The sequence below is a fragment of the Bufo bufo genome, chromosome 3 (assembly GCF_905171765.1).
Source record: "Bufo bufo chromosome 3, aBufBuf1.1, whole genome shotgun sequence".
Lineage (NCBI taxonomy): Eukaryota > Metazoa > Chordata > Amphibia > Anura > Bufonidae > Bufo > Bufo bufo.
The window spans coordinates 265,884,670-265,909,931 of NC_053391.1; the positions used below are offsets into that span (position 1 = coordinate 265,884,670).

The 25,262-nt window shown below is 43.3% G+C and overlaps 1 protein-coding gene across 4 annotated transcripts in view; it reads right to left on the reverse strand.

The window, feature by feature from the left end:
• The window catches only part of DCAF6 (DDB1 and CUL4 associated factor 6), a 1,234,054-nt gene that overhangs the window by 364,331 nt on the left and 844,461 nt on the right, over positions 1 to 25,262 (reverse strand). For all 4 annotated transcript variants that reach the window (XM_040424129.1, XM_040424128.1, XM_040424130.1 and 1 more), the window contains one exon: positions 22,190 to 22,281. In XM_040424129.1, the coding sequence (XP_040280063.1) occupies positions 22,190 to 22,281 (92 nt within the window). The remainder of the gene's footprint in view (positions 1 to 22,189; positions 22,282 to 25,262) is intronic.

The window sequence follows — 25,262 nt, forward strand, 5'->3', positions numbered from 1 at the left end:
TGCCCTCGTACCTAGACTGTGTGACACCTGAAAACCCTATAATAGTGAGGGGACACAACCACCGGCTCCCTGCACTTAATACGGAGGGAGTCAGGGTCACCTAGAATCAAGCCAGAATGGAAACACAAATAAAGGAAAAGACTTATCTGAGGAACCAGCAGTTGCAGGTCTAGCAGTGAACACAATCCAGGAAGTAGTATAAACCGCAAAGTGAGGCAGTATGGGAGGGAGTATAAAGGGAGGCAATCAGTGTAAATAGATGACAGCTGGGAGAAGGAAAAGAGATGACAAAGTGAAACCAAAACAAAGAACATCATGCAAGAGGTACAGAAGAATGTCTGCCAGAGCTTCTCAGAGAGCTGGCGGTGACAGCTGGTTGTCACGGATGTACCGAGACATACGGACGTCCCCGCGACAGTGGGTGACAGAAGACCTGTGAGACTGGAAACACGTGCCTTGATCTGACATGTTTCCTTGTAGATCAATAGGCGTCTCTGTTGTTTCTGATACTGGCCACGCCTCTAACCTCCAAGTGTTGCTATTGTGGTCATTTAACTTTCCTTATTTATAGTTGCTTCTCCCACAATGCTGTGAGGTTTATAGCTTCAGTGTTATCTGTGGTTTTCTGGTGTTTGGTTCTCGGCTGAGTTCCTGTTGCTGCCATAGCTACTGGAAAGTTAAGTGTTTCCTTTCCCTTTTGCATTTTGTTTTCGTTTATCTGTGTGTTGTTTTTCCCCTGCCAATTGTTGTAGGCCTGAGGGAGATTCCTGATTGTCCTTCCTTTCCGGAGGAACAGGTAGTCTCAGTCCTGTCACTATCGCCAGGGTCTAGGGAGAGTTAGGACTAGGTACTCCTGCGTATGAACTCACCTACCTTTGGGGTCTGTTAATACTGATAGCCAGTCAGGACTGTGACTAGGGATTTGACTAGGAGGCTTTCATCCTTTGTTCCCTCGAATTCAGGCCGTGTTCCTTGTTCCCTCTTTTTCTTTGCCCAGTGTGGTGTTTCCCTCCTACTCACAGGCGTGACATTATAAACAGCCAAACCGTCATTTTTTGTAAATTCAAGCGCAGCCATGGACCCAATTGCTGCACTAGCAGATCAGCTACAGGTTCTATCTTTGGAAGTAGCTGATCTCCGCATGTCCGTCTCTCAGATCCAGAGACCACAGGCTGTTGGTCCTGGTGGTTGTGGTTGCCAGACCTGTCTGGAGCCTAAAGTTGCTCTCCTGGACAGATTCTCTGGGGGACATGATAATTTCATTTTATTTAGAGAGGCATGTAAACTATATTTTAAGCTACGTCCACACTCATCTGGTGATAAGGAACAGCGAGTCAGTGTGGTGATTTCTTTTCTTAAAGGGGATGCACAGTCATGGTTTTTTTCTCTGCCGACCGGATCGCAGTCTCTCCGGTCGTTGGACGAATTTTTCAAAGCCTTGGGTCTGATCTATGATGACCAGGATCGGATCTGCCTGGCCGAAACCAAGATGAATGGCCTTTGTCAGGGAGATCGTTCTGCAGAAATTTATTGCTCAGAGTTTAGGAGGTGGGCTACAGATACAGAGTGGAACGATACGGCTCTCAGTAGCCAGTTTTGTCAGGGGTTATCTGAGAGGCCGAATGACGCTTTGGCCTTTCATGAAGCTCCTGTGTCTCTGGAGGCTGCTATGTCTCTTGCCATATGCATTGATAGACGCCTAAGAGAGAGATCTAGGGGCCCCCACTCTCGGGACTTTCTATCACATGATGTATTGTCCTCCTCTGACACTTTGGGCGAAGATACTTCTGGGTTTATGTCTGGGGACGAACCCATGCAATTAGGGGGAGCTACTCCTGGATCTGCTTTTAAGCGTATTAGTTGTCAGAAGGAAGTGTGTTTTTTCTGTGAACAAAGGGGGCATTTTAACGAAGTATGTGCATGCATTCAGCGTCAAAAAGACCCATCTGAGAGGGGTGAGAGCAGAGTCAGAGAACATGCATTTGTCTTTAACTGGTAGTACCCGATTTCTCCTGACTGCCAAGGTGGCACTAGAGTCAAAGACTGTGGGGATTGAGGTGTTTATCGACAGTAGGGCAGGCTTTAACCTGATTGATGCTCAGTTTGTTTGTATGCACGGTTTATCACCAACTGCATTAGAGAAAAACATTTCCATTTTTGCTATTGATTCAGCATTTTTAGCTCAGAAGTGTTCGCCTCAAGTTGTGCATGATATCATATTAAGAGTGGGTGATTTTCGTCAGGAATTTATCTCGTGTTTTATGTTGGAGGGTCTCCCCGCTCTGGTAGTTCTGGGTTTACCGTGGTTAAGCAAGCACAATCCAACCATTGATTGGCAGGTCAAATGGATTCTGGATTGGGGTGACTATTGCGTAGACAATTGTCTGAATACATCTTTTTCTGTTTTAACTACTAAGACATTGCCTTTTTTTATATCTGATTTTGCTAATGTATTTTCTGAGAGTGGATGTCAGGATTTACCTCCGCATCGGGAATATGATTGTCCTATCAACCGTATTCCCGGGGCTAAGTTACCCAAGTCTAGGCTGTATAACCTTTCTAGACCTGAAAGACTACCCATGAGAGAATATATTGCTGAGATTTTGGCTAAGGGACACATAAGACCTTCCAAGTCTCCAGTGGCAGCAGGGTTCTTTTTTGTTAAAAAAAAAAAAAAAAAGACGGAAGGTCTTCGGCCATGTCTGGATTTCCGTGATCTCGATCGGAATACTGTCCATGATCCTTACCCACTTCCTTTGATTCCTGATTTGTTTAAGCAGATTGTTGGTGCCAAGGTGTTCTCCAAGTTGGACTTAAGGGGGGCATATAATCTGGTCAGGATCACGGAAGGGGATGAATGGAAGATGGCTTTTAATACTCCAGAGGGTTACTTTGAAAACCTGGTCATGCCTTTTGGGTTTTTGGGTTGACCAATGTTTCTGTGGTTTTCCAGCATTTTGTGAATACCATTTTTCATCACCTGGTGAGGAGGTTTGTAGTCATATATTTAGATGACATAATAATTTATTCTCTAGACGTGGAGACACATCAGGATCACGTTAGACAGGTGTTGCAGATCCTTAGGGATAATAATTTACATAGTTACATACAGTAGTTGATACGGTTGAAAAAAGACATAAGTCCATCAAGTTCAACCAAGGGATAGGTGAGGACGCGAATCCCAGAAGGAAATGAGAGTCAGATTTCTACACTTTTTCATAAGCATTAATGTTGTTAACTTTTAAGAATTCATCTAAACACTTTTTAAAACTGTCCACTGTTCCTGCTGTGACCACAGTTCTTACAGTAAAGAAGCTTTGACGCTTCTGGAGACTGAGCTTTTTTCTCTCCAGTCGATGGCATTGCCCCTTGGTCTTTTGAGGGCATTTTACATGGAACAGTTTTTCATCGTATTTTTTGTATGGTACATTTATATTTTGTATAAGTTAATCATGTCCCCCTTAGACGTCTCTTCTTAAGACTAAATAAATTCAATTCTTTTAATCTTTCTTCCCTCCATGCCCCTTATCAGTTTAGTCGCTCTCCTCTGTACTTTTTCCAGCTGTAGTCCGTCCTTTCTATGGACTGGTGCCCAGAACTGAACTGCATATTCCAGATGAGGCCACACCAATGCTTTGTAAAGTGGCAATATTACATCTCTGCCCCGCGAGTCCATGTCTCGTTTAATGCATGACAATATCCTGGTGGCCTTAGAAGCAGCTGATTGACATTGTATGAGGTAATTTAATCTACCATCTACAAGGACACCCAAATCCTTCTCTATAAGTGATTCTCCCAGTGTTACATCACCTAGGACATATGAAGCACAGAGATTATGTCACGGCCATGGTCATGGTTGTGACTCCTGTAACCGCATGCAGTTGCCTGCGGTCTTGGTGTTGTTGTCAATCACAGGTGAGGGCTATAGTATGTTGCCTCACCTGTGGTTGCCGCTGGCAACATTGTGTATGTGGCAGCAGAGCAGCCTGAGCGGTGCTAGGCAGCTTGCTGCAATAGGCATGCGGTTGCCCCTGGCAACCTCTCTTTATAGGTGTGCACGGGGTGTTATAAGTGTGTGTGTGCACTTCCCCTTTAAGTTGATGTCTTCCCTTCCCTGGTGTTGGAAGGGTTAACTTCCTTCCTAGTGTGTGTGTGCACTGGGTGTGTCTCACTGTGGGTGTGGCTACTTTGCCCTATAAAGCCTCAGTGAATAGCAGTAGTCAGTGGGGGTGCTTCAGCCATGCTTGCTGGAGACATCCTCCTTGTTACTTACCATCTGCCAGTGAGGGCCACCCTGGTGGTCAAAAACTTTATGTCTGGTATTAGTTTATGGTTTATCTGTTATTGCAGCATATGGTTTACTGGGTTCCCGTGTGATGTCTGTTGTGTGCTGTGTCCTTTTGTGTTGGTTGTGGATAGCAGCACTTGCACGTGGGTTCCAGGTTGTGTGTCTGTGGCAGGTAAGTGTGGTACTATTCTCACTTACCTGTCATTGCCATATGTCTGTTTATGTTCCCCTGTCTATGTAGCTTGGCCAGTGAGACTCCTGTTCCTCCGTGTCTAGGAGGAACGGGTCGTCTTACCCTGCTCCTAGTCCAGGGCCACCCTGAGGGCGAGTAGGAATATTAGGTTCCGGAGTATGAGCCCTCCCACCATCAGGGTCGGCTCATACGGCTAGGAGACAGGGTCAGTATTAGGGATGTGTAGGAGGTGACCAGCTCCCTAATTCTCTCTCCTGGCCTTGCAGCAAATCCATCTGCTGATACCGCACGGCTGAGGGTTTTCCCCATCCTCAGCCGTGACAGATTATTACTATCAAAATGCATAACTTTCCATTTGTCTACATTGAACCTCATTTGCCAACTTGATGCCCAATCACTCAAGAGTGTTCAAGTCAGCTTGTAGTTTATGGACATCTTCCATACACTGTACAGTACTGCAAAGCTTGGTGTCATCTGCAAAAATAGAAATGGTGCTATTAATCCCGTCTCCGATATCATTCATAAATAAATTATATAATAGAGGGCCCAGCACTGAACCTTGGGGTACACCACTTATAACCCAGGACCATTCTGAATAGGAATCATTGACCACAACTCTCTGGACATGGTCCTTCTGCCAGTTTTCAATCCAATTTCAAACTAGGCCTGCACGATATATTGCCAAAGCAATTGTATCGCGATAATCGACGATTGCGATATGGCGATTTGGCCGACCCAAAAATGCTGCAATTACCTACAATAATACATGGCAGCCACTATGCACCTGCGCCCACTTTATGAATGAAGCAGATGGCGTGGGCGCGTGACGTAGTGAGTGACGCATCGCCCGCCCGTCTTTTAAGTCTGCCTGCCTCCTCCCTCCTCTCTGCTACGGAACTTAGCTGTAAGTAATACAGCTGGATTACACATGATTATTATATTTTAACAATGCCTACAGGTTAGATAAGATTATACAACAGTGAGCGGGGCCGGTGCACTAGAATACAGAGACTGCACCTGTCCCCGCTGTCATTCCTAATCCAGATGCCGGCCCCCAGCCCCTGTATTGAGGGTCATTCACACTACAGGGACACTGTTATGGGGGGGATCTGTGGATGGCACATAGCATAAGATGCTATATATGTGTCATTCACAGATCCCCACATAGCAGTGTCATCCACAGATGCCCCCATCACAATGCCATCCAGAGATCCCCATAACAGTGCCGTCCAGAAATCCCCATAACAGTGCCATCCAGAGATCCCCTATAACAGTGCCATCCACAGATCCCCTCCATAACAGTGTCATCCACAGATCCCCCATAACAGTGTCATCCACAGACCCCCCCATAACAGTGTGTCACCCACAGATCCCCCATAATAGTGTCATCCACAGACCACCATTAGTTCAAAACCCACAAAAAGCACACCTTTTGGTTACATTTTTCTTCTTCTTATTTTCCTCCTCAAAAACCTAGGTGCGTCTTATGGGCAGGTGCGTCTTATAGGGTGAAAAATACGGTATATTACCTTATATTGCTGCTGCTGACTATGGTGTTCTTTAAAAAGTTCCTGTTTGTTCAGTGTTCGGAAAATCTTATTTTAATGTACAAATGTTCTTATATCTATTCTATTTTATGTATCTGTTCTGTGCAGTGCTATTAAGAAAATGGCAAATTTTGTATTTTGTACTTTTGCAGTAATGCAAATATGTTATTTAATTTAGATTAATTTAGATTCAGATTTTCAGAACTTTTGATATTAAAGAGAGTCCATCAGATAAGGCCAAACATAGGTATCTGAATAGGAACCTTGAAAAGAGAAGCCATGTTGGTCTGAAGTGATATTTTTCAAGAGGGTATTCTAAGTTCAAACCTTTTGGACTTAGAATCAATAACCAAAGATTAGATTTAGGTGAAGGCTTTTGTTTTTGAGACATAAGAGTGTTTACCCAAGTCTGTTTTTGTGAGAAGGAGGTTTCCCAAGGTCTAATGAAAAGTATTTACCTAGATAAGACAATGTAGTAGAAATGTGCTGAGTTTTAATGATTCTCAGCGAATAGAAAGAGACTCTAATTTTCTTTGGGGTTTTTATATTAATCAATGTATGAGTGGATTTTGATTTTTAGATCATCAATTTAAATATGTGTGCTTTTTTACTCAGCGATTCACAGCAAATGTGTTTTGTGGGTGCAGTGCACAATTTTTTTAAGCCTGCCCTGAGCCAACTACTGCTGAAAACGAACTTTTTTTACTTCAGTTTGTCAATATCAATACATAATCGGCAGCCATTTTATGCAACGATAGTGCACCAGAACAGGATATCTGCATGTCTGCAAGTCCAGAAGTACAGCTTTTTGCTTACTGGGGTTAAAAAAAAAACTTGTTTTCATATAGTGCACATCTAGGATTAGACGTGCATAAGTGAGTGTCACCTTTAGGCCAGAAATACAGCTTTTTGCTTACTGTGGTGAAAAAAAACCCATCTGTTTCATATAGTGCACATCTAGGATTAGACGTGCATAAGTGAGTGTCACATTTAGGCCAGAAATACAGCTTTTTGCTTACTGGGGTGAAAAAACCCTCTGATATACTGCACATCTGGGATTAGACGTGCATAAGTGACTGTGAAATTTAGGCCACAAATACAGCTTTCTCATACTGGGGCATACTGGGGTGAAAAAAAAAACATCTGTTTCATATAGTGCACATCTAGGATTAGACGTGCATAAGTGAGTGTCACATTTAGGCCAGAAATACAGCTTTTTCCTTACTGTGGTGAAAAAAAACCATCTGTTTCATATAGTGCACATCAAGGATTAGACATGCATAAGTGGGTGTCACATTTAGGCCACAAATACAGCTTTTTGCTTACTGGGGTGAAAAAACCCTCTGATATACTGCACATCTGGGATTAGACATACATAAGTGACTGTCACATTTAGGCCAGAAATACGGCTTTGTGCTTACTGGGGTGAAAAAACGCTCTGATATATTGCACATCTGGGATTAGACGTGCATAAGTGAGTGTCACATTTAGGCCACAAATATGGCTTTGTGCTTACTGGGGTGAAAAAACAACATCTGTTTCATATACTGCACATCTGGGATTAGACGTGCATAAGTGAGTGTCACAATTAGGCCACAAATACGGCTTTGTGCTTACTGGGGTGAAAAAACCCTCTGATATACTGCACTTCTGGGATTAGACATGCATAAGTGACTGTCATATTTAGGCCAGAAATACGGCTTTTTGGTTACTGGGGTTAAAAAACCCTCTGATATACTGCACATCTGGGATTAGACGTGCATAAGTGACTGTCACATTTAGGCCAGAAATACGGCTTTTTGGTTACTGGGGTGAGAAAACCCTCTGATATACTGCATATCTGGGATTAGACGTGCATCAGTGACTGTCACATTTAGGCCAGAAATACGGCTTTGTGCTTACTGGGGTCAAAAAACCTTCTGATATACTGCACATTTGGGATTAGACATGCATAAGTGACTGTCACATTTAGGCCAGAAATACGGCTTTGTGCTTACTGGGGTGAAAAAACCCTCTGATATACTGCACATCTGGGATTAGACGTGCATAAGTGAGTGTCACATTTAGGCCAGAAATACGGCTTTTTGGTTACTGGGGTGAGAAAACCCTCTGATATACTGCACATCTGGGATTAGACATGCATAAGCGACTGTCACATTTAGGCCAGAAATACGGCTTTGTGCTTACTGGGGTCAAAAAACCCTCTGATATACTGCACATCTGGGATTAGATGTGCATAAGTGAGTGTCACATTTAGGCCAGAAATACGGCTTTGTGCTTACTGGGGTGAAAAAACCCTCTGATATACTGCACATCTGGGATTAGACGTGCATAAGATACTGTGAAATTTAGGCCACAAATACTGCTGTCATATAGAGTTAAAAAAATAATAATTTTCTGCAATACCCTACATCAGGGTTTATATTGGCGGTTAATTATTTTTAACAGACTTAACCACTTTTTACTTTGCTTTGTGAACGCTAACTATGAGGCAAACATCTAATAAGGGACGCGGTCATGGTCATGGTGGTGGTGGTGTTGGTGAAGCCTCTGGTGCAGGGAGAGGACGTGGCCGTCCTACTGAACCTACTACCTCAGGTCCCAGTAGCCGCCAGAATCTACAGCGATATTTGGTCGTGCTTAATGCCGTTCTAAGGATGGTAAGGCCTGAGCAAGTACAGGCGCTAGTCAATTGGGTGGCCGACAGTGGATCCAGCACGTTCACATTATCTCCCACCCAGTCTTCTGCAGAAAGCGCACAGGTGGCACCTGAAACCCATGCCCATCAGTCTGTCACATCACCCCCATGCATATCGGGGAACCTGTCTGAGCCTCAAGTCCTGCAGTAGTCTCTTATGCTGTTTGAAGACTCTGCTGGCAGGGTTTCCCAAGGGCATCCACCTAGCCCTTCCCCAGGGATGGAAGACATAGAATGTACTGACTCACAACCACTTATGTTTCCTGATGAGGACATGGGAATACCACCTCAGCACGTCTCTGATGATGACGACAAAACTGCTGTGTCTTTCTGCAGTGTGCAGACCGAAAAGGAGGTCAGGGAGGAAGACTTCGTGGAAGACGATGCAGGGGACGATGAGGTCCTAGACCCCACATGGAATGAAGGTCGTGCCACTGACTTTCAGAGTTCGGAGGAAGAGGCAGTGGTGAGACCGAGCCAACAGCGTAGCAAAAGCGGGAGCAGGGTGCAAAAGCAGAGCAGCCCTCGCCAGAACAGTTCGCCTGCTACTGGCCACCATCACCAGGGACCGAGCACACCAAAGGCAGCTTCAAGGAGTTCCCTGGCATGGCACTTCTTCACACAATGTGCTGACGACAAGACCTGGAGTGGTTTGCACGCTGTGCCATCAGAGCCTGAAGCGAGGCATTAACGTTCTGAACCTTAGCACAACCTGCATGACCAGGCATCTACATGCGAGACACGGGCTGCAGTGGAGTAAGCACCTTCAAAACCAAGAAAGGCCCCTCCTGCTCCCTCTTCTGCTGCTGCCTCCGCCTCTTCCTCCGCCTCTGGAGGAACGTTGGCACCTGCCGCCCAGCAAACAGAGGATGTGCCACCAACAACACCACCTCCGTCACCAAGCATCTCCACCATGTCACACGGAAACGTTCAGCTCTCCATCTCACAAACCTTTGATAGAAAGTGTAAATTCCCACCTAGCCACCCTTGATCCCTGGCCTTGAATGCCAGCATTTCTAAACTACTAGCCTTTGAAATGCTGTCATTCAGGCTGGTGCAGATGGACAGCTTCAAACAGCTCATGTCGCTTGCTGTCCCACAGTACGTCGTTCCCAGCCGCCACTACTTCTCCAGGAGAGCCGTGCCCTCCCTGCACAACCAAGTATCGGATAAAATCAAGTGTGCACTGCGCAACGCCATCTGTGGCAAGGTCCACCTAACCACAGATACGTGGACCAGTAAGCACGATGATACGCCTCCCACAGAGGACAGCTTGTCCTTACCTCTGGGCAGCCTGGCACACATGAGCGACTACATGCTGCAGTGCCTGCGCAACGACAGCAGAGTTGCCCACATTTTAACGTGTGCTGACTACTGGGTGGCCACCCTGCTGGATCCCCGTTACAAAGACAATGTGCCGTCCTTAATTCCCTCACTGGAGCGTGATCGAAAGATCCGCGACTACAGGCGCGCGCTGGTAGACGCGCTTCTGAGAGCATTTCCGACTGATGCCGGGGGACAAGTGGAAGCACAAGGCGAAGGCAGTGGAGGAGGAAGAGGTCACCAACGCAGCTGTGTCAGCGCCAGCACCTCAGAAGGCAGGGTTAGCATGGCCGACATGTGGAAAAGCTTTGTCACCTAGCTGCAACAACCGGCCCCAACTGCTGATATAGAGCGTGTTAGCAGGAGGCAGCATTTCAACAACATGGTGGAACAGTACCTGTGCACACGCCTACACGTACTGACTGATGGTTCTGCCCCATTTAACTTCTGGGTCTCCAAATTGTCCACATGGCCAGAGCTTGCCCTGTATGCCTTGGAGGTGCTGGCCTGCCCTGCAGCCAGTGTACTCTCTGAACGTGTATTTAGCACGGCAGGAGGCATCATTACAAACAGACACATCCACCTGTCCACAGCCAACGTGGACAAGCTCACGTTCATTAAAATGAACCAGGCTTGGATACCTCAGGACTTGTCTGTACCTTGTGCAGAATAGACAGTTCTAACAGCCTCAACCATCCATCCTTGTACTCAAGTGCACTTATTCCTTTTTTTATTTTTTATATGTCCCAATATTTTGGGGGATACCCCTATGTAAAAATGCTAAATAACACACATCTGTGTTGGCTACCTATTTCTCCTTCGCCGCCGCTTCCACCTAGACCGCCACGTGAGCCTACACGGCCACATCCACCCATTCACCGCCTCCTCAACCTCTTCCTCCTACATCATTCCTAATTTTAATTTTTTTAAGGTCTTTTATGTTTTTTTAATTCATTTCCCTATCCACATTTGTTTGCAGAGCATTTGCCATGCTCTTAAGCACATTTTTCTGGCTTTTGCAGCCCTCTAGCTCTTTCCATGACATTTTTACAGCCATTTTAGTGCTCAAAAGTTCGGGTCCCGATTGACTTCAATGGGGTTCGGGTTCGAGGTCAAGTTCGGGTCAAGTTCGAATTTTTTTTTTTAACTTCGGCCGCACCTGCCGAACCCGGACATCCAGATGTCCGCTCAACTCTAGTAATGTGTGTCTTGATTTAATTAGATCTGGTCAGAAAATTAAGGGATGAACTAGATGTTTGACTAAATACAAAAGTCATTATCTATTTAAGATCTCCTCAAGGTTCTGTCTAAAACATTAGTTAAAGTTTATCTCAAGTAAATGAATAAGAAAATATACAGAAAAAAGAGATAAGTGCCTCGACTTTTGTATGGAGTACTAGTGCCATCTAGTGTTAGGGTAACATTACGGTTTAGAGTGTATTTTCCCTAGGGTAGGTTCTATTAGTTAAAAAAATGAGGTCACTAGTTAATGATAAAACTTGACCAAGCCCTTTCTAACATAGGATAAAAAGATGGTATGGGCTGAAAGGAAAAAGAAAAAGTCATCATCAGAAAACCATCAAAAGGGAGAAGACCATCATCAGAGAACCTTCATCTTCAGATCAGGAAGCAAACCATCATCAGATCATCTGGAAGAAACATCTTAATCCATCAGATCCAGCCCTGACCACCTTTTCAGTCATTGGAGGCAGCCATCTTAGAACCATTGAAACAGATTTCTGCTAGCTGACATTTTGATATAGTATAACCTTACCTATCTTTTATAGGATAATTAATTAATATAATATATATCTATATATATTCAATTAACCATACCTTGTGTATAGTATCTGTTTTGGAATAAGATTGGGGTGTACCTGCAGCATCATCCTGAAAATTAATCCAATACAGGGAGATTGAAAATATACTGGTGAAAACACGGTATTATCTCCAAGGAATTAAATTCAGTTCTAGAGAGGTATGGTTGATTATGTATATATATCTGTATAGATAAAAGATAAACCAGATTTGGGTTTAATCAGACATTTGTCAGCTGAGAGAAATCGAGTATCAAATTGATGTAAAATATAATTGAAGGGTATTGTTATAATAAGGCATAATTGTGTATATATATATATACTCTCAATTATTATTTTTTACTTTCTCACTATTTTGCATATCATTGATTGAATTTCAATTGTCACCAATTTTATTATATATATTATTTTGCACAAAAAATTCAATTCAACGCAGATCAAGAGCTTGGTTTAGCTTGGTATTTATGATAGTAGATTAGAATCTCCTTCATTACAGATTCTAATTTATTCACATAAATAATATAGACTGTCAATCGGAGACAGCATAAATATTCTGACAAGATGTTTTATTTTGGAAAACACTGTGCATTTCAGTTCTTGAGTTGAGCATAACTATATTTCAGCATTATCAGTAATTTGTGTGTTCTTTTGCCTTGAAAATCCAAGCAAATAGACCTCTAGTGCAATTCCCTTAAAATATCGCATATCGTTATCGCAATATTTAAAGCCCTAATCGCAATCACACAAAATTCCCATATCGTGCAGCCCTATTAAAAACTATACTTTCCAAGCCTATAGACCTTACTTTACCTATTAAAGATCTATGAAGGACAGTATCAAAAGCCTTAGCAAAATCCAGAAATACTACATCCACAGCCGTCCCTCTGTCCAGGCTACTATTCACCTATTCATAAAAACAAATCAGGTTAGTCTGACAACTTCTGTCCTTGGTAAACCCATGTTGGTTATCACTTATAATATTATTTACAGTTACATACTCCTGTATATAGTCCCTTAAGAGTCCTTCAAACATTTTTCCCACAACAGAAGTTAAAGTAACTGGTCTATAATTACCTGTGAAGGACCTTGATCCTTTTTTGAATATAGGCACCACGTTTGCCCTGCGCCAATCACTTGGCACTGTACCAGTACCTAAAAAATCTTTAAAAATTATAAACAAGGGCACAGCAATGACTGAACTGAGCTCTTTAATTACAGTAACATTTCCAACAAGCTTTACATCATTAGAAATTACCAGATCCAACAGAGCATTGCCCCTAGTGGGAGCTTCTACAAACTGGCCCATATATTGGTCCTGCAGTAAGTTGAGGAATTTTCTCCCCTTTGCGGTTGAGGCAGAATCATGACCCCAGTCAATGTCTGGGAAGTTAAAATCTCCCATTATGACCACTGTACCAGCCTGTGCAGCACGCTCTATTTGGTTATACAGTTGCGTTTCTATCTCCTCTGTGATGTTAGGGGGTCTATAGATTACACCAAGTATTATTTTTTCAGTGTTTATTTCCCTTTGAACTTCCACATCCTCACCCACAATTGCCTCTTTCCCATTTGTCTTCAGATCACTCCTCACATACAGGCACACGCCACCGCATTTTCTATTGACCCTGTCTTTCCTAAATAGTGTAAAACCCTCAATATTAACATCTCAGTCATGTGAAGAATCCAACCATGTCTCAGCCACACCAACTACATCTATGTGTTCTTCTAGTACCATAGCCTCCAGCTCCCTCATTTTGCTTGCTATATTTCTGGCATTTGTGAAAATACATTTTAAATTACTATTACCTGTAAAGTAAATATCTGGGATTTTTGGGTTACCTTGGTTGATGTTTATATGTAACAGGTTCTTGTTACCAGCAGTTGTATTTTTCTTCGGTGTATAGTTCTGCCCAGTCTTCTCCCTACTTTTCTCACTAACCCCAGTCCCCACTAAATCCGCACTGTCCCCCATATATCCCACTCTCTATCTACACTATCTATCCCCTTATTAGTATGATCCCCCACCCTCCCCCCAGATCCTAGTTTAACAGTTCCTCAGTCATCTGACCATTTTTTCCCCCAGGGCAGTTGCACCCTCCTCCTTAAGGGGAGCCTGTGGAGCCTGTAACCGACAGAGAAGTCGGCCAAGTTCTCCATGAACCCAGGCACTTCCTGCACCAGCTTCTGAGCCACTTATTTAACTACCTAATCTGTTGTCTCTCTAGTGACGCTTGTGGCACTGGTAGTATTTCTTAAAACACTACCTTGGAGGTCCTGGACTTGAGCTTCTCTCCTAGTTCCCTAAAATCATTTTTAAGGATCTTCCATCTCCCCCTGACTTTATCATTGGTGCCAATGTGTACCATGACCGCAGGGTCTTCCCCAGCTCCACCCAGCAATCTGTCAATCCGATCCGCATCATGCCGAACTCGAGCACCCGGAAGACAACACACTATTCGGCATTCAGGGTCTCGGCGACAGATGACCCTGTCTGTCCTCCTAATAATAGAGTCCCCTACCAGCAGCATCTGTCTAACCTTTGCTGAACTTCTTTTCCCATCCTTCCTGCAGGGGGCATCCTCCTGGTTGCTAGGAGAAAGGCCCGGCTGCATTATTGCTGGCCGTGGGATTTCATCCCTAATATCAGCCAAACAGGCAAATTTACTAGGGCGTTCCAGCTCCGGACTAGCATCCCTGGCACTTTTCCCTCTACACCTTCTTCCTACATTAACCCAACTGCTGACCTGATAGTTCTGATCTTGCCCTCCTCCTCCCACCTCCATTTCACTGACCTCAGTCAGTGCCTGCAGAGTAAGGTCTAAGCTTCTCTCCAGGTTTGCAATGCCCCTAAGTATTTCAACCTGCTTATTTAGATCCAAGATCTAGGCTTCCAAATATGCAAAATGATTGCATCTAGTGCAAATGTATTCACCCTCGAATGGCTCTTCAAGGCACGCATACATAGCACAGGACACACACTTAGTAGCATTGTCCATGGAGCACATGTTTAAATGGGGATGAACAGCAAAGAAGGAAAACAGTAAATATGAGTTAGATTTAGACCATGTCTGCTGTAGTTGGAGCAGGAGACAGGGTCTACCTGGAGTAGGCTAAACGACTGAACCCGAGGCAGGCTAGATGGTCGTTGTTTTTTTAACTTCAATTTCACTATCACTTATCATCCGGAAGTTAAGAACGTCAAGGCTGATGCCTTGTCACGTAGTTTTCCTGGAGGTGGTGATTTTTAAAATCCAAGTCCTATACTGGCGGAAGGGGTGGTGATATCCGCTCTATACCCTGACCTAGAGGTGAAAGTATTAGAGGCTCAGGGAGACGCACCAGATTCTTGTCCCTCTGGGAAATTTTTTATGCCAGCAGAATTGCGGCACAAGGTGTTTGAGGAACATCACTGTCGACCTCATCTCTCGTAGATTCTGATGGCTGGGGTTGCGTAAGTGTGTTGAGAACTATGCATCGGCCTGTGTTACCACACGCGCTAAGGTGACACATACTCGGCCTTCCAGATCTCTACTTCCGATTTTATCACAGATCTGCCTAATTCGTCAGGAAAAGCAGTTATTTTGGTGGTAGTTGATCATTTTTGTAAAATGGTGCATTTTATTGCATTACCTGGCCTACCTAATGCTAAAACACTTGCACAAGTGTCTGTTGACAACATTGTGAAACTTCATGGCATTCCCTCTGAACGTGGTTTTGGATGGTGGGACTCAGTTTGTGTCTAGATTCTGGAAGGCGTTCTGTACTCGGCTGGGGGTACTACTGTCTTTCTTCGGCTTTTCAATCTCAGTCGAGCGGACAGACGCAGCGCACTAATCAGAGTCTGGAGACTTACTTAAGATGTTTTGTCTCTGAGAACCATGAGGAGTGGTCCTCGTTTTTGTCCCTGGCAGAGTTTGCCATAAATATTCGTAGACAGGAGTCCACTGTGAAGTCACCGTTTTTTGGGGCATATGGGTTTCACCCACAGAGGAAGAATGTTTTCCGTTGTCATTATCATCCATATGGCAGAGAATTCAAAAATAAAAATAACTTGATGAATATGGGCAACAAGTATAAATGTGTGGTTGACAGGAAACGTATGAATGGTCGAGACCTAAGAGTGGGTGATTTTGTGTGGCTGTCCACAAAAAATATTAAGTTGAAGATACCTTCTTGGAAGTTAGGTCCAAGATTTCTTGGTAGATATAAGATCAGTGCCATTATTAATCCTGTAGCTTTTCGTTTATAACTTCCTCGGGCTGTGAAAATAGATAATGTTTTTCATAAATCTTTGTTGAAGAGATATGTGGAACCCTTGGAGCAGTCTTCCTTGCCACCCGCTCGTGTCATGGTGGATGGTAGTTTGGAATTCCAGATTGCCAAGATTATTGATTCCCGAGTCCTTCGTAGATCTCTTCAGTATCTTGTTCACTGGAAGGCTTATGGACCAGAGGAAAGGATGTGGGTACCGACATCTGATGCAGTTGCCAGTCGTTTGGTGAACGTTTTTCACAGGTCTAACGCGGATAAGGTCGGTTCTGGGTGCCCGGAGGTCTCCCTTAAAAGGGGGGGTACTGTCACGGATGTACAGAGACATATGGACGTCCCCGTGACAGTGGGTGACAGAAGATCTGTGAGACTGGCATCAAGTGCTTTGGTCTGACAGGTTTCCTTGAGGATCAATAGGCGTCTGTGTTGTTTCTGATACTGGTCACACCTCTAACCTCCAGGTGTTGCTATTGTGGTCATTTAACTCTCCTTATTTATAGTTGCTTCTCCCACAATGTTGTGCAGTTTATAGCTTCAGTGGTATCTGCGGTCTGCTGATGTTTGGTTCTCGGCTGAGTTCCTGTTGCTGCCATAGCTACTGGAAAATTAAGTGTTTCCTTTCCCTTTTGCATTTTGTTTTAGTTTATCTGTGTGTTGTTTTTCCCCTGCCCTTTGTTGTAGGCCTGAGGGAGACTCCTGGTTGTCCTTCCTTTCCGGAGGAACAGGTAGTCTCAGTCCTGTCACTATCGCCAGGGTCTTATAGGGTGAGTTAGGACTCTAGGTACTCCTGCTTATGAACTCACCTACCTTTGGGGTCTGTTGATACTGATAGCCAGTCAGGACTGTGACTAGGGATTTGACTAGGAGGTGTCCTTCTTTCTTTCCTTGCTTTTAGGCCTTGTTCCTTGTTCCCTCTCGTTCTTAGTCCAGTGTGGTGTCTCCCTCCCACACACGAGCGTGACACTGATGCCATCTAAGACACACCCTTTAAATTGTTAGGCAGGTTCTACCAGTTACTGAAACACAATAAATTTGGACATAAACTTCTGTACACAGCATGGTTCAGAAGGGAACAACCACCTTTTAGCTTTTGCAGTGTATATTTTGATGGATTGGTCTATGGGCACCATGTTGCTTTTGAACAGACTCTGGGATACTAGTACAGTCATTTTGCTGAGTACTATGGGGAGATTTATCAAACTGGTGTAAAGTAGAACTAGCTTAGTTGCCCATAGCAACCAGATTCCATCTTTAATTTTTTAAAGCTCCTTTAGAAAATGAAAGGTGGAATCTGATTGGTTGCTATGGGCAACTAAGCCACTTCTACTTTACACTAGTTTGATAAATCTCCCCCTATATGTTTAATGGAGCTGTGTGGCTGTGAGGCTTATTTTTTTTTTGTCAGATGAGTTGCCACTATAATTGGTTCTATTTTGGGGTACAACTTTTTATCACTTTTTACTTTGCTTTTTGGCAAGCAGGATAGAGAAAATGAGGAGATTCTGCCATAGCTTTTGGAGTTTTTGCTATTGCAGTGTACACAGCATGGTAAAAATGACATATTTTTATTCTGCTGGTCACTGCAATTCCAGAGATACCAATTTTATACTTTTTTTTATATATTTACCCAATTTTGCACAAAGCATTTAAAAAAAATTATGTTTTTGCATTGCCATTTTTTGATAGCCATATATTATTTTTATTTTTGGGGTGATAGTCTTGTATGCAGGCTTGTTTTTTGCAGGATAAGGTGACAGTTTCATTGGTACCATTTTGGGGTACATACAACATTTTGACCTCTCGATATTATGCTTTTTGTTAGGTCAGGTGACCAAAAGATGGCTGTTCTGGCACAGTTTTATTTTTAATTTTACACCAGTCACCTGACAGGATAGATAATATAATGTTTTTATAGAGGAGGTCGTTCCGGATGTGGTGATACCAAATATGAAAATTTTTTGGTTTTGCAAAATAAAAGCATTTTTGAAAACAAAATACGTTTTTGTGTCGCCTTTTACTGAAAGCCGTTTTTTTATGGCAATGGTCTTATGTGGGGGCTTGTTTTTTGTGGGACGAGTTGACGTATTCATTGGTACCATTTTGATAAAAAAAAATAGCTGTTTTGCCAGTTTTGATTTTATTTTAACAGCATTCCTCTGATGGCGTAGATCATGTGATATTTTTATTGAGCCAGTTGTTACAGATGCAGTGATATGTAATCTAATCAGCTTTACGCAATAAAGGCATTTAAAAAAAAAAAAATTGCCAACATTTTCTGTGAACCATATTTTCTTTTTTTTTTTTTTGGTGATTGTCTTATGTGAGGGTTCGGTTTTTGTTGGATGAGTTAAAGTTTTCATTAGTAACATTTTGGGGTACGTAGTACTTTCTGATCACTCGATATAATGCTTTTTGCGAGGAAAGACGACCAAAAAATTGCTGTTTTGGCATTTAATTTTTTTCTTAGCGGCGTTCACTTGTTGGGGTACATCTTGTGATGTATCTATTTATTTTTATTTTTTTATGAAAATAGCTCGATAAGGGGAAGGGGCACTTTTTTCTCCCTTTGAAAATTTAATTATTATTATTTTTTAATGAAGCACAGGCCACAGGCCTCCATAGCTGGCAGACCCCAAGACCTTTGTAAGGCCTGGGTCTGCCATGGCAACAATAAGTCCCCTGTCATCGCAGAACAAGGGACCGATGGAAAGACAGAAGGAGCTCCCTCCCTCTGCGAATCTCCTATATGCTGCAGTCAGCATTGATTGCAGTATATAAGGGATTAATCCACAGGCATTTGTGTTTTCAGTGTTGCCGGCAGATACAGCAGGGACCTGGCTGTCAGTAACAGCTTTGCCACTGCACTGATCGAGCGCACAAATCTGTCGATGTCGGGATAGGGTTAATTCACTGCTGGTTTTAACTTCCAAAACTGCATCAGGAAACTTGACCATGTGGCAGTACCCTGACAATTAATTTCAGTATCAGGAACAAGCATTTGTAGGAATGCTTGTTCCTGAAAATAAGTTCCTACAAATACTCGTTCCTGATAATTGCCCTGAGTAAACAGACAAACAAGCCAAACGTTTGCTGGGGTATTTCATTTATGTGGCACACATTGTTTGTTGGCAGAACATCATCGTTTGTAAATAGACATGTTCTGCCTGGAAACAATTAACCTCTTCCCGTCACACTAACGCCAATCGGCGTCAGTGCAGCGGCTCCCTCAGGTCACACTAACGCCGATCGGCGTCATCCCGTGAGACCCGAGATTTGCTGTGAACGTGGCGCGCTGTTCGGAAGTTATACTACAGCCTGCCAGCGTTGATCATTCGCTGGCAGGCTGTAGATGTTAAAATAATCGCATCATACCTGGTCCTCTGGTGGTCCCTTTTGCTTGGATCGACCACCAGAGGACACAGGCAGCTCTGTAAGTAGCACCAATCACCACACACTACACTACACCCCCCCTGTCACTTATTAACCCCTGATCACCCCATATAGACTCCCTGATCACCCCCCCTGTCATTGATAACCCTCCTGTAAGGCTCCATTCAGACGTCCGTATGTGTTTTGCGGATCCACAAAACACGGACACCGGCAATGTGCTTTCCGCATTTTGCGGATCCGCACATTGCCAGAACTATATAGAAAATGCCTTTTCTTGTCCGCAATTGCGGACAAGAATAGGACATGTTCTATATTTTTGCGGAATGGTAATGCGAACCTGGAAGTGCGCCGCCCACTTTATGAATGAAGCAGGTGGCGTGGGCGCATGACGTAGTGACTCACGCTGCCAGCGCCCGTCCTCCCGGCCTGCCTCCTCCCTCCTCTCTGCTACCTACCGAGCGATTGTAGTTGTAAGTATACAGGCGCTGATTATGCGATTATATACCCATAACAATTAACTATTAGAGATACGATTATACAGTGAGCGGGGCCCGTGTAGTAGAATACAGTCACTGCACGGGCCCCGCTGTCATTATAAAAGCAGATGCGACCCCCACCCCCTGTATTGAGGGTCATTCACTACAGGGACACTTATGGAGGGGATCTGTGGATGACACATAGCATAAGATGCTATATATGTGTCATTCACTTATCCCCCCCATAACTGTCATACACAGATCCCCATAACAGTGCCATCCAGAGACCCCAATAAGAGCCACCCACAGATCCCCCATAAGTGTCACCCACAGATCCCCCTTAAGTGTCACCCACAGATCCCCCATAAGTGTCACCCACAGATCCCCATAACAGTGCGTCACCCACAGATCCCCCATAACAGTGCATCACCCACAGATCCCCATAACAGTGCGCCATCCACAGATCCCCCATAACAGTGCGCCATCCACAGACCACAATTAGTTCAAAACCCACCAAAAGCACACCTTTTGGTTAAAAAATTTTTTTTTCTTATTTTCCTCCTCAAAAACCTAGGTGCGTCTTATGGGCCGGTGCGTCTTATAGGGGAAAAAATACAGTATACCCATGCTGGGTGAGAGAAATATCTTTGTAAATTGACAACTTTGTATAAATTTTTTTTTAAAGTTGTCATTTACAGAGATATTTCTCACACACAGTATGGGTATATGTAAAAATACACCCCAAAACACATTGCCCTACTTCTATTAACACGCCATGCCCCTCACGGAATACCTTGGGGTGTCTTCTTTCCAAAATGGGGTCACTTGTGGGGTATTTATACTGCCCTAGCATTTTAGGGGCCCTAAAGCGTGAGAAGAAGTCTGGAATCCAAATGTCTAAAAATGCCCTCCTAAAAGGTACTCATTGGAATTTGGGCCCCTTTGCGCACCTAGGCTGCAAAAAAGTGGCACACATGTGGTATCACCGTACTCAGAAGAAGTAGGGCAATGTGTTTTGGGGTGTATTTTTACATATACCCATGCTGGGTGAGAGAAATATCTCTGTAAATGACAACTTTTTATTTTTTTTTATACAAAGTTGTCAATTTACAGAGATATTTCTCTCACCCAGCATGGGTATATGTAAAAATACACCCCAAAACACATTACCCTACTTCTCCTGAGTACGGCGATACCACATCTGTGACACTTTTTTGCAGCCTAGGTGCGTAAAGGGGCCGCAAGTCTAACGAGTACCTTTAGGCTTTACAGGGTTGCTCACAATTTAGCCCCGCCCAAAATGCCAGAACAGTAAACACACCCCACAAATAACCCCATTTCGGAAAGTAGACACCCCAAGGTATTCACTGAGGAGCATAGTGAGTCCGTGGGAGATTTTTTTATTTTTTTGCCAGAAGTTAGCAGAAATGGAAACTTTATTTTTTATTTTTTTTTCTCAGAAAGTGTCATTTTCCGCTAACTTGTGAAAAAAAATTAAATCATACATGAACTCACCATGCCCCTCCGCGAATACTTTGGGGTGTCTTCTTTCTAAAATGGAGTCATTTGGGGGGTATTTATACTATCCTGGCATTCTAGCACCTCAAGAAACATGACAGGTGCTCAGAAAATCAGAGCTGCTTCAAAATGCGGAAATTCACATTTTTGTACCATAGTTTGTAAACGCTTTAACTTTTGCGCAAACCAATAAATATACACTTATTGGATTTTTTTTTTAAATCAAAGACATATAGCACAATAAATTCTGACACAAACTTGTATAGAAATGTAATTATATTTAAACAATTTAACCAGAGAAAGTTAAAAATACACTTTTTTTGAGAAAATTGCGGCCTATTTTGATTAATATCGGAAAAACGAAAAATGTCAGCAGCAATCAAATACCACCAAAAGAAAGCTGTATTTGTGAGAAGAAAAGGAGGTAAAATTCATTTGGGTGCCAAGTTGCATGACCGAGCAATAAACCGTTAAAGTTGTGAAGTGCCGATTTGTAAAAAAGGGCCTGGTCACTAGGGGGGTATAAATCTGTGGTCCTTAAGTGGTTAATCTGTATACCGTAGGTTGTGTATTTATTGCAGCGTGCTGCCAGCACTGTGAGCAATAACTCTGATGTATTCATGACATGCGGACTCACCCGCCCTCCTTATTACTCCCTATTGTATTGTACCTTCCATTACATTAGTTGGAGCAGGATCAAGCGTTGAAGAATCATTTGTGTATCCAACTTTCACAGCCACTGAACTTGATGCAGTGTTACTCCTAGAAGAAATACAAAACATTGAATAGCTCCACTGTATTAAGTGAAAATTTGGTACTAGATCAATATAGATTATAGAACAGTTAAAAATTGCCTTACTCAATAATAGGCATTTAAACTTGAAGCTTTTAGGATACAGCCCACAATTTTAAGTAATTCATCAGCAGAAATTCTGCTGCAGATTTCTTGAGGATTTTGCAGCAGATTTGCTGCAGATTTACCACATGCATTGCAAAGAGTAAAATCCACAGTATAAATTGACATTGACGCAGCACAGGTCAATGTACACTACATATTTATTTTTTATTTTTTTTGCAGTGTCTTGATGAGATTTCTCAAAATATCAATTTTGCAGATATAGACTATGCAACATATGTTTATTAAGGACATAAATAATCTACTACTAGACAGATCACAATAAGTAAAAGCTTGCATTCTCCATCAAATAACAATGCTAAAGTTTTCTCATAACCTGTGCTGTGCATCCAAAATATTTACATATAAAGAAAACCACAAATGTGTGTCACCATTCCCCTTATCAAAGGACATAGCAGTGTAAGCACTGACTGGTCAGTGTCAGACTGTGAAGAGACACATCCCCAACTATCAACACCCAGTTAGTGGGAAAAACAGAGGAAAGGAACAAAACAAACTTCTAAAAAATTATGTTCTAAAATTCTGTGAAGTTGGTAAGTACCGACTCCAACTCTTGAATTTTATCACACTCTTTCATAAATGGTAATTTATTGATCACAAACTTACTGTAGTAAAATATTAACATCTGGCTTTTTCTTACTTAGATAGAACATAATACATATTTATTAGAATACAATTTCTAAAGTAAATCAGCTATGCTCTGTGCATTTAATAACTGGAAAACACTGTGCTACACCTAATGAGTTTAAGAAATCTATGAATATGTCCCCATATTCAGTGCTTGCCCTAAGGTTGTAACATCTGGCTATGCCAGATACAGGGAGCACTGGCATGCTGTTCTCTGCCGTAGCAGACTGCTGGAGCCGTTAACTCTAGTGTTAAACTAGCCTTACCGGCTATCCACAGCACCAAATCCGAGTGACTATCTTCTGGTCCTTGGCTTGTTTATTTTCCCTCTGACAGGGGCATGATCATCTGCTGCACTCAATGACTGGATTCAGCAAAGATGTGTCCTCAAGAGACACATCACTGCTGAAGCCAGTTATTGGCTGCAGTGGACCAGATGATCATGTCTGTGCCAAAGATGAATTAAACAAGCTGTGGACCAGAAGTTAGGCACAAGAGAGCCGGAAGACAGGACCGGAGCTCCATTTAGCAGATAAGTATGAAGCTTTCCACAGCAGAGGCAGGCTGCGCACACCTCTGAAAAGTTACTTATTCCTGAACACCACCTTTAATGCTATCTTCCTGTTCTGCCTAGCAGTTCTGAGAAGACTGCAGGCATGTCCAGTAGTGAAGTTCATCCTCTGGTCTTTAGAGGAGGAACTTACTACTGAGTGGGTGTAAAACAGTTTCAGGCATTGTACCTTGGAGCAGCATGAAAATAGCTAGTGTAAGGAACAGGAAGCACAGGAGAGGTGATAACTGATTTTCTATCACCACTAAAACACCCAAATTACCACTGTTTTTATAAATTTGGGCCTTTGATTGATAGAACATAAAATCTATTTATAATAAATATTTTTAAATTTTTTAAATTTTATATGAAAGTTAATTAATTACACAATATTAAGAACAGATTTTTTTAAGCTAAAGTTGGTTTTCAACAATTGTTGGTTCCCTTACATCCTACCAGCAGCACAGATGGGGTTAACCACCCCCCATGGACTGGTAGGACCGGCGGAATTTTAATGAGCCCAAGTAATAATTAAACACTTAAATATATACCCTATAAAGGAGGGAATCACCTCCAGCCCATTGTGTTTTTTTCTGTCCTCCGGACAGGTGGGCTAGGCGGTGATTCCCCCTCTCTTAGGGGGGGAACTTTTTTTCATGTTATCTGCAGGCTTTGGCTCCGCTTTTACTACTATGGCTTGTCCGGCAGCTTACCTGCTGCCGGTGCTTCGCTGCGCTTCGCTGCGCTTCGCTGCGGTGCTTCGCTGCGGTGCGTTTTTCGGCGTCCTCGGTCCTTTTCCTTGCGGCCGCTGGGTGCCGCCATCTTCGAATCTGACGTCACTTCCGGAATTTTTTCCTTGCGATGCGATTTCGCGTCATTATTGCGATTTTTTTATATATAGTCTGCGATTTTCCCTCCGGTTGGAGGTTTTATTGTATTCCTTCCTAGGGGGAAACCTTTTTATTTACTGTTATGTGTTTTCTCCTCTGGGGGCGGGGACTCTGCTCTGAGCCCACTCCCTCCCCTATTTAAGGAAACATTGTGAACCAGGTCGTTCTCTGGCTGCACATGCTTTTTAAGCTAGCTCCCAGAGTCCCATAAGCTGGTGTTCCTCCACTTGTTGGTGCCTTATTTCTGGTCCTCATTTTCAGGTGTGACGGCTGCCGTCCGAGGGTTCAACCTTCCACCGAACCTATGATGCAGGATATGTATCAGTGGGTAAAGACCTATGTTGATGGATCCATCAAACTCAGACTCCTATGGAGTCTTCGGCTCCAGTAGAGAGACCGTCCGTAGTCTCCTTGAGTTCCTGGAGTTCGGCTCCAGTAGAGAGACCGTCCGTAGTCTCCTTGAGTTCCTCCTCCTCGGATGAGGAGGAGCTTACTTCATGCTTTTTTCCTCCTGATAGGACGCCAAAGTTACTTAAGTCCATCAGGTCGGGGGACCATGATGCTGACCTTGGGGAGCCCTCTGATCACGCTAGTCGGGCACTTTGTGTCTTTAAAGCGGATGAGACCCTCCTCTCTGTCATGCGCACAGAGTGGAAGAAAACCGAAAGGGGTCCGATTCTAACTAAAGATTCAGAACCATGTTTCCGATGGCTAAACCCTTGGTGGAATCGTGGGGGTTCCATTCCCAAGCTGGACATGG